The sequence below is a fragment of the Rhinolophus hipposideros genome, assembly GCF_964194185.1.
Source record: "Rhinolophus hipposideros genome assembly, chromosome: 2".
In the NCBI taxonomy this organism is placed as follows: domain Eukaryota; kingdom Metazoa; phylum Chordata; class Mammalia; order Chiroptera; family Rhinolophidae; genus Rhinolophus; species Rhinolophus hipposideros.
In genome coordinates, this window is record NC_138048.1 from 62,122,931 (window position 1) to 62,132,700 (window position 9,770).

Consider the following 9,770-nt stretch of genomic DNA (forward strand, 5'->3'; position numbering starts at 1 on the left):
CCCTTGAAGCAGTTTTCTTCTCAGAGGAGAGAGAAGACCTGGGACTAACACAAATCAGGATTAGGGGCTGGACGGCCTTGGAGAGGCCTAACAATTGCGACCAAGACAAGGGAAGAGCCTTGAGAGAGCTCTTAATAGAAAATCCTACTCAAAGCAAGCAGTGTTAAGACATGGGAAGCGCAGTCGCACCAGTTCTCCTCCCCATGTAGCTCCCACATCAACACTTAGCCAGCAGTTCCGCTCTACAGTTTATTGGGTTTATAACTGGACGAAGTCACACGTGTACAAAATGAAGCTCACACTATCCCAAAGCAGAATAGGGACTGAGGGCTGGGGATCTGTTACTGGCCATTGGGGGAGCTCTGAGGTGAGGGACAGCCAACCCTCCCCCTCAAGAGATGTGGCCACAGGGGAAGGGAGAAGAGGGAGCCCACCTGGCTTTGGTCACGGAACTCAGAGCCTGGCATTGGGCCAGGGCAGACATGGATGGAGAAGCAGGAGCCCCAGAAACCACCTTGCCCAGGGAACCGAGGGACGGCTCCACCAGTCCCACTCACGATGTGGTTGGTCCAGACCTAGACTCGGGCTGATGCAAAGGGAAGGCATCAAAGCAGGAGGGAGGCGACACTGATGTGTGGTGGTGGGGGCACTTGGACCTGTGGAAGAGGGTGGGTGGGGAGGCAGGCTAACTGCTACTGGGCAGCTAGCAGCGGGTCTCATAAATGCCGCTGCGGCCAATGTAGCGCACCCATTTGATGACATCATGGTCGCTGTAGTTCAGCTTCGGTTCAAACACCTTCAAGTAGCGCACCTTGAGGCCAGAGGGTGCGAATGGCACCTGGGCAAGGGGAAGCTTGTTAGAAATGTGGCCTTCCTCTCACAGCCACTCTCCCCTGGGAAGTTCTGTAGTTCTACCCTGCTTCATCTCTCTCCTACAGGTGTTTGAATGATTGGGGTCCTGAAAGAAGCTAGGGGAAGCTGGGGTAGTGAGGGGTCCTCTTAAGAGGTTACTAAAGAAGAAAGCATGTCCAAGAGTAACTAGCAATCACGTGGGTTTAAAGTCAGGCCTTGCCTATGATAACTTGAATCAATTCCTTTAATCTGCAGGAAGGAGCAACCAAGACCTGCCTTAGAACATACTCATCTTGTTCAATATTATGGACTTAAAAAATAAGGTGGAGAAAATTGTATGTCTAACACGCACAAAGCAAAGTCAGCCCATTTTTCCGTCTGTAAGTAAACTTTGTCTTATCTGGTATGCAAGCAATCTAAAAATTTCCAAAGATTATTTTATGACAAGCCAAAAAAAGTCAAATATTTTTGTTAGCATGAATAACAATTTCTGGTTGGAGGCCTGGAGCGGGAGGAAATGGGTCTATGAATTAAAGTCACTTCCTCTCTCTAGGCCTGTTTCCTCATCTGCAGGTGGTAAGGGTATAGGGGTTGATTTGAATGATCTCTAAGATCTTTCCTAGCATACCATGCTATCGGTCCAGGCCCCTCCTCTGCCATACCTCAAAGTTCATGGAAATGGGGGGTCGAGCCCACTTCTTCTTGTCATTGGTGGGCAGAAGCTCAATCTCTGCGCTGATCTGTGATTCCTTCATGCCTGCCATGCGCTTGATCCTGGGAACACAGGGGCAAAGGGCAGCAGGTACCCCTGATAGATTAGAGGAATTTCCAGGGGCTGGGGGGAGAGAACCCAGAAGCTCTGGGGAGGTGCTAGGACAAGGAAATGTGGTGAGGACCTTGATAACCACTCGCTATGGAACCTTGGGTCTGCTCTCCCTTTAGCACCGAGGGCTATAGTTTCTGCTTAGATACACGGGCATGCCATCCCTTACTCTGTCTACTTCACAGACATATTACAAGGGCAAATGTTAAAGCATCTTGATAAATAAATGTATGCATGCACGCAAGTGCAAACGTGCACACTCACACCGAGGTATAAGGAATGAGAGCATAAGCAGAGGCTCCTGGAGCAGACAGGCGCCCCCCCACCCCCACATACCCACTTGGGACGAAAGGTATGACTGAAAAAAAGGGTACACCAAGGCATCCTGAGCCCTGCTGTGGCCTCTGCAGGAAAGACTCACTTCCACACGATGGCGTTCTCACTGGCCTTGTACTTGGCCTTCCCCTTCATGCAGATCACCTGCACTCCGCTTGTGTTCAGTGGGGTTGGGATCCTCACCTACAAGAGCACACCTGTCAGGGAGCGCTATCAAGCCCAGACAGCAGCTGCCTTTATTCACGGAGACAAATGCTTCTTCCTCCCCACGACCTTGTCCTCACCTCAATCTTCTGTGCCAGTAGCGAGGGCTTAAAGTTAGACTTGATGACCACCTTGACCTCCAGCTTGGTGCGTCCCACTTCCCGCACTAGTGGGATCACCCGGAAAGGAAGGATGATGTCCTTGGTGGTGCGATACCTTCAGGTGTGGGGAGCAAGGTTGGCATAGCAGAGCCTGTCCTCCTCTCTCTGCCCCCTTTCTGCCAGCAGCCCGCCTCCTCACACCCCAAACGCACCTCATGAGCTCAAACTCTCCATCTGGTGGGATGAAGCTGATGCTGCGTTCAGAGTCAAACTTGCTGAGTCGCACACACTGGTGGAAGGTGCAGTCGTCGATGGCAATTGATTGCTTCCCGCTGCAAGAAGGGGCAGAAAGTCTCCTCACTGGTACAGGAGCGTGTCAGAAGAGACCTGAGCTGGGAGGTTACCCCACACCCAAAGGCTGCCAGAACCCGGGCAAGGTTTCCACTATAGACTATGGAAAGCTGCCAGGATGCAGGATGACTCGGGGGTCCCTGCACCAGAGTTAGGGATGAGCGGGAGCTTTGCAAGCTTCTTGGGACCCAGAGGTTTCAGGCATACTGGGCAGAGGCCATCAGTCTATACAGGAGAGCCTTGGACCTGGGGACCAAAGGGGCTTACTCTCTGAGTATGAGGGCAATGTCTCAGATGTCAAGAGCAACCAGCCGGGGGTGGGGCCAGCACATCTAAGCTCAGGCTGCTTGTGCCTCTGCTCTGGCTGGAACACACCCCAAAACAAACAGTGGGTCCTTCTGGGTAACCTGAGCTCAAGGGGTGTAGCTGCCTATGCCACCTTACCCCAAGGAAGCCCCTCACTGCAAAAAACAAAAAAGAGCAACCAGCCAAGCACACCCTCGGGAAGAGGGAGGTTGTATTACTGCAGAAATGATGTCCAGAAGAAAGTTGTGAATTAATTACCAGGCCCCGCTCAGCCCTCCAAGGTCCACCCTCTCCCACCAGCTCCCCTGCCTCAGGTACCTCTTGCTTGTTTCATCAGCTGTGCCTTTGCCCTGCTTCTCAATGACAATCTTGTCATTCATCCCAAACTTGCACTCAGGCATGCCACTCAGGTAGCTCTTCATTACCACCCGGCCCGACACATGGGCGCTCAGCACCTGCCCTGTGACACAGATAAATGGATCAGCTGAGTCAGGACCAGGGCCCTGTCCCAGCCCCTCACCAGCTTCATCACAAGAGGGCCCTCACCCTGTGGGGACATGAGGAGGTTCACACTCTCCAGCACGTCCAGGAAGAGCTCGTTCCGGCGATATTTGATGCCCTCCCGCCGCCAGCCAATCTGTCCAGTCACCTGGCTAGTGATCTGGGACTGCTCTTCTTTTGTCTGCATGGACACAGAGACAAACAGCAATGGCCTCACTCCTCTCTACCTTCAAGCATCCTGTCTCTATCCCCACTCCACCCTCGTCCCCCTCCTTTTAGTCCCCACCCTGGAACCCATCGTCCCCACAAGCCCCATGGGACAGGGCCTGGAGAAAATGGAGCAAAGCTGTGACGGTGGAAGCTGAGAGAACAGCTTACCTGATGCTGGAGGTCATGGCCAATGAGGAGCCCACAGGAAACAGGAGGGGAGCACAGACGGGAAGAGGCAGGCAGAACAGAAGGAGGAGAAGGCTATGAGCCTGGATCCCACAGGAGGGCCCAGCTCTCTCCTCCTGAGGAACGACAGGCCCCCAGAGCAGCTCATATTCCCCCGCCCCCCAGTACAGAAGGAAACTGTTTGAGCTATATTCCCAGTAATAGAAAGGCTGAGTCAGCTGTTCCTGAGTCAGGAGGGGACCACACAGAGCAAAACAGGCCTGCAGTCATGGCAGAAGGCTCAGGCCAGCACTTCCTGTCAAAGGCAGGCTCCTGAGTCAGCTAGGACAAGGCTCGGGCCAGACTGGATGCAGGGATGTTGGGCTCCTCCCCGAGTGTGGCTGTAATTTGAATACCTGGCTCTTGATGCCCTGCTGGGTGATGAAGGTTTTCAGCGCGCCTGTCTCTGAGTTCTGCGGGTAGCCGAAGTCTAGGATCTCTGCAAAAGGAAGGGAGCCATCAGACCCTGGACAAAGCTGTAGGCTCCATCATTCCTATCCCGCCCTTGGCCTGGACATGTCTGACCAGCACAGCTCCAAAAGGGTGTGGGGTCATCTGCAGCAAAGTCTTCCAGCTTTGTAGTGTTTACTCTGGGATTTGTGCTTCAAAAGAAAACAATTAAAATGTCAGATTTTTTCAAAGAAAATCAGCAGAAGAGGCACATGGCTGGTGGGTAAAAGGTCAAGAAGCCCTAAGCCTTAGAAAACAGATGTTGGGAAGGCAGAAGGACTCTGTTCACTTAGATCACAGCCTACAGAGGAACACAGGTAACCCCCGAAGGGCTTATAATATCTCAACGTCCTCCAGGCTCTGCGGCAGCTGTTGGGATGGAAAGCTGGGAGGACAGTGAACTGAAGCCCAAAGCACAAAGGTAAGAGGATGAAACGGGCTTACACAGGAGGCCCAGCCACCCAATCCCCGCCAGGTTCCTGGCCCCTGAAAGACCTTTCGGTCTTCCCCACCCCACGCACCAGCCTGGCCTATTTCTGGTCCACTTTGGAGCAGCTTTCACGTCAGGATCTGGACTGGACTTCTCAGGGCTCAACAGACCAGACAGTCAGGAAAGAAAGTTCTGAGGGCCCTGGTGCCTCAGATGTGCTCCCACCTCCACGCAAGGCCCCCCAGGTTCATCCGCACCCTAGGCCCCCAACTCCGCCAGCCTCACCATCCAGCAGCTCGTATATAAGCACAAAATTGTTCTTGATGTTCTCCTCGCTGATCTTGCCAAAGTACGCAGCCATTACGTCACACATCTTATAGAGGAATTCGAAGACCATGGCAGCATTGACATTCTGCTTGGTGACAGCTGCCAGCCAGATGTTGGACCGCTTAACATGGAAGAAACTGGTGCGAGCAATGTTGGTGACGGGGCTGCGCACCTGCTGCCGGGCATGGATGACATTGACCCGAAAGGCATCCACTGCGTTCCTCCTGAGGGAAAAGGGTGCACACAGGCTGCTCAGCACCGGCAAACCTCACTCTATGGGAATCCACCACAGCTGCTACCAGCACCCCCACTTCACTGCTGAAGTCTGACTCATACTCTGAAACCCAATGACAGGAGGACAGATGTAACCTGAATAAAGTGAAGTCCATCAGGTGTAGGGAGGTATGTTCCTGACTCCCAGGCCTGGCCCCAATTTCCCAGCTGCCACCTCTCTCGCTTCTCAGTGAGCCCAGGCCCACATGAGAAAGAGATCGTGCTTCTTCCCCAGTCTTCCCACTAGTGATTCCCACCAGTGGTGAAGGTGGCTCCCCCAGAAGTTAGACAAAGCCATCATGAGTTTAGAGAAAGCTCTAATCTGAGGGAGAAGCACTAAAGGGGCCATGGAGCTGGGTCACCCATTCTTGTCCAGGATCCAATTCCAGGGCAAGCTCAGGGAATGAGAAAAACTGATGGGGGGGCAGGGCCCCCCCACCCACATGTGCCTGGGCGGCAGCTTGACAGGCCGCTTACCTATTGCTACGGCAGCCAATGAGATGGGATGAGAGAAATGACGCCAGCAAGAAGAGGAGAGTGACACCAACGAGAGAGAGGGTTAGACACACAACACACTGGGTGGGCAGCACACACCATGAGGAGGAAGCAGACAAGCGACAGGCAAGGAGCAGAGAGCACAGCAAAGCATGCAGGACAGTGTATGCCCTGGCCCTGGCTTAACCGGGTCCACCATGGCCAGAGGTGGGTACGGATGGGTGTAGTCAGCCAGGCTCAGGCAAGCCAGGTTCTGCTACAACTCTAGCTCATGCCCCACCACCAACCAATGGACAAAAGCCACAAAGGCCACACCAGCTCATCAGCCAGGGAGCTGGGAGCCAAGGAGCTGGGCCCCTGCAGCAGACCCATTCTGTTCATCCCAAGCTCTTCGAGAAGAAAAACAGGGCAGCACAGACCAGAGGAGCCTAATCTCATTAGAGCTGCTGAGGCCAGGACATGCCCTTCAGTGAAGAAAGAGCAGTGGCATGCAGGGTGGGGCAGAATGAGAAGCAAAGCTGTGCCTCCTGGTTAAGGTTTGAGGGACCCAGAATAAGGAGCGATTCCAGGTCTACTCTGATAGGCCAGAAAGGGCAGCACAGCCTCCCTGCCCTTCCACCTTCCCCTCAGTGACCCGGAGGGTGCCTCAGGCTTGCTCACAACCTCTCCCCCAGAAATGGCCGAGAGGAACTGAAACAGCTAGGTTAGCAGCCTGCCTCCTTCTGAGAAAGGGAGTGGGAATGGAAGAGGATTAGGCAGCCTGGAGAGGCTTGTAAGAGAAGCCACACACAATGTGACATATAGATGATGTAATACAGAATTGTACACCTGAAATCTAGGTAACTTTACTAACAATTGTCACCCCAATAAACTTTAATGAAAAAAGAAAAAAAGAATCCAGTGAGGGCTCTCACCAGGAGAAAGGCTTTTGAAAGCAAGACTTAGATGGATTAGTACCTCCAGCCTGGCCACTAACTCCACCCAGTGGAAACAGATCTCCCTCTTCCTCAGCTTGAGGAATCAAGCTGACCAGGCAAAAGCAGTCATCTCCAGCTACCAGGTCTGCCACGAAGGGAAATAGGAGGCAGGAAAGGCCAGAGCTCCTAAGACTTTGGAGACCACGCCATTCCACAGGTCCCGTCTAGTGGCCAGCAACTGGCTGCCAGGCCAATGCCACCAGACCTCGTGGGAGTCAGGCTGTACTGGCTGAGCTTCCATGATGCAGCAGGGGGTGGGAGTGGTCAAGTCAAGCCTGATAGGAACAGACCTGGCCCTGCATGCTGGGGAGGAGGGCTGGGCAGGGGGGGGCACAGCTGGCTCAGCCAGGGGACTCACCCGATGTCATCTCGGTAGACCCGGGAGATGAGCACCTCCCCCTTGTGATTATAGATGAATAAACCTCCAATCATGGCGGCAGCTCAGTCTCTGAGGCCCATCGTTCTGAGAAAAGACCTAGGATAAGCAGGGACAGGGTAAGGGAAGGCCTCATAAACCCTTCCTGCATCCCCTGTGGGGCGGTGCAGGTCACAATCGGGGCTTTTTCCCCTGACTCAAGTCTCCAGTAAGTGACCCTGCAGCCCTCACAGGCATGCCCCTCCCCTTAGCCAGGCTCCAGTTCCTGTTTATCCCACACTGGAAAGGAGGAAGAAATGGTGAGGGACTTGGGCCCAGGATTCTAAGGCCATTTTAACCCTCCCTTTTCTGGGGCTGAGCCCACGTAGTAGCCCCTTTCCCCTTTTCAGAGCTGAGCTCAGCATGGATCCTTTTCAGCTCCTTCCTGTGCAGACTCACTCCGGCTCCCACCAGTGAGTCACTGCTAAGGCCTGCCTGCGGCTGCAGGAATGGCGGTAGGAATTACTCAGTAGGTTCAGGCTGCGGCCCCGAGGCACAGCTTTAGAAGCAGTCTCAGGCTCTACTTCCCTTCGGAGGAGGCAGGGCCTGAACCTCTGGCTCTCTAATTCACAGAAGTCTAAACATTCCAGGAAAAGGTGTGCAGGGTGGGGGGATGGAGGAAAGAAGGGAGGCCTTAGGCTCAGCCAGGCAGTCCCATAAGTAGGCAAAAGAGCAGAAGGGAAAGGCCTCAGCCCTGGCCTACTAACTTCAGTGACCCAAGCTGCTTACTAGTTATTTTCAACCCCCCCCCCCCCCCCCCGCCCCCTTTCAAAACGGGAGGCTCGCTCTTAGCTCCCAAGTACAATAAAAATAAGCCGGAGGTGGGATGAAGGTACATAAAATTAAGAGATCCTTCCAGCTGAAATTCTGTGATTCCAGACCCACAATACAACTCACTCCTGGCCTGAGTGCCTACAAGCAAGGGACAGGATGCCTTATTTAATCCAAATTATTTGGGTCAAACTAAGACTGTTTGCATGAACAAAAGCGGTTAATTTAGTTCTACATTTCCTGGGTTAGCCCTGGTATTAACTGCACAGGAGGAGTTGAGCAGACTTTTCTAAACTGTAAAATACAGCCTATTAGTGTGGCTATCAAAGTCTCCCAGACTCTGAGAGGTCTGTCAAGGTGGTGGACACATCCCATCTCTCAGCGCCAAGGAGGCTGGAGAGGGAAGGCAAAATGGAGGTGCAGCCCCGGGCAAAGGTTCCCAGGTATCAGGTGGTAGGCAGCTGGGGCCCAGGGCAGCAGAGGTGAGGCCCGGGCAGGAGCGGAGGGTTTAGTGAAGGAACAGCCAGGCAGCCCCGCCAGGCAGCCCCGCCAGGTGGGCACGTGTGCAGCAGGCGGCGCGGGGCTGTGGGGGCACCGGCAGGGAAGTGTCACTATGGCAAAGGTCAGGGCCTTGAAGACTGGGGGGAACTGGCCGTGGGGAGTGAGGGAACCAGGGGGTGACGGCCTGCTTCGGGGTTCGCGTGTGTGGAGCGGTATGAGGAGCTGGTGGGCTTGCCCCCGGGTAGGAAGGCGTCGCAGAAAATAAAGAAAACGATTCCACGGGGTGCGGGGCTGTCGCAAGTCTGAGGAATAAAAGCCGCGGGTGTCACCTGGGAGGGAGGGGTGCCGCAGGGTGGGGGGCTTGTCACACTCCGAGGAGGCGGCACAAGGGGGTGTCACTGTCCTGGGGGACTGGGAAATTGTCCCTGCGCTGAGAGGAGGCGCCGAGGGGCAGGGGTGCTGTCACGATCCCACGGCGGGGGGAGCCGCGTGGCGCCCCCGATCCGGGAGGATTCCAGTGGGTCTCCCTCTCACGGGAGGCGCCGGGCGGGTCAGGCGGAGGGCGCCGCTCCCCGCCTGCCCTGCAACTGCGCCCCGGGCGCCCCCGCCCCGCCTTCAGCTCCCTCCGAGATCTGAAGGCTGAGGCCACTCCTGGGTGTGGACAGCTTTCCGCGCAGCGCAGTGCAGGGAAGGGCAAAGCCGGGCAGCGGGGCAGGCGTCCTGCCTCACCCCGTAAGGCCAGATCTCGAACTCACCTGATGTCCGCGGACCCCCTGCTCCGCCCGCCCGGCCACTCTCCGTATTCCAAGATGTCCGCCCGCCCCCTGCTTGCCCGCCCGCTGCCTCTGCTTTCGCCGCAGTGCCCCGGCCCCGCCCCGGCCTCCGCTGCGCGTGCGCCTGCGCGTCCGACTCCCGCGCGGACTACAAATCCCGTCAGACCCTCAGACTACTCGCTGACAATTTTAAGCTCTCCAAGTTTAGCAGAACTACAACTACCGAATGCCTTCAAGAACCTTTGACAAGAAGGGGAGGAGTGGCCTTATCCAGCCCTACCCGAAATACACATCCCAGCATACGCCGCTCACGCTCACTTCATTTTCCCCACTGAGCATTCTGGTAATTGCAGTCCCTCCCCTTCCTATTTCGGTGTTTTATGAATGCCTCGAGTTCTAGGGCCATTTGTTGAAAGCCATCTGTTAAGCCTTGGATTGCTGCAGGCCTC

The 9,770-nt window shown here is 55.1% G+C and overlaps 1 protein-coding gene across 1 annotated transcript; it reads right to left on the reverse strand.

Moving 5' to 3' along the window:
* Positions 1–235: 235 nt before the first annotated feature.
* Positions 236–9,432, reverse strand: AP2M1 (adaptor related protein complex 2 subunit mu 1). The gene is made up of 11 exons (XM_081066978.1): positions 9,304–9,432; positions 7,220–7,336; positions 5,075–5,340; positions 4,266–4,348; positions 3,520–3,655; positions 3,292–3,433; positions 2,529–2,648; positions 2,296–2,431; positions 2,097–2,194; positions 1,515–1,626; positions 236–838 (listed from the first exon to the last, which is right to left on the reverse strand). Exons 2-11 carry the CDS (start codon positions 7,291–7,293, stop codon positions 704–706), a joined length of 1,302 nt encoding a protein of 433 aa, XP_080923104.1. The 5' UTR covers positions 7,294–7,336; positions 9,304–9,432; the 3' UTR covers positions 236–703.
* Between the last annotated feature and the right edge of the window lie 338 nt (positions 9,433–9,770).

Excerpts from the sequence above, each read along its gene's own strand:
- AP2M1 (XM_081066978.1), bottom strand. The coding sequence starts at position 7,293 with ATGATTGGAGGTTTATTCATCTATAATCACAAGGGGGAGGTGCTCATC. Across the intron at positions 4,349-5,074 it reads TATATACGAGCTGCTGGATG|AGATCCTAGACTTCGGCTAC; the intron begins GTGAGGCTGGCG and ends TTCCTTTTGCAG. Across the intron at positions 839-1,514 it reads CCATTTCCATGAACTTTGAG|GTGCCATTCGCACCCTCTGG; the intron begins GTATGGCAGAGG and ends CCCCTTGCCCAG.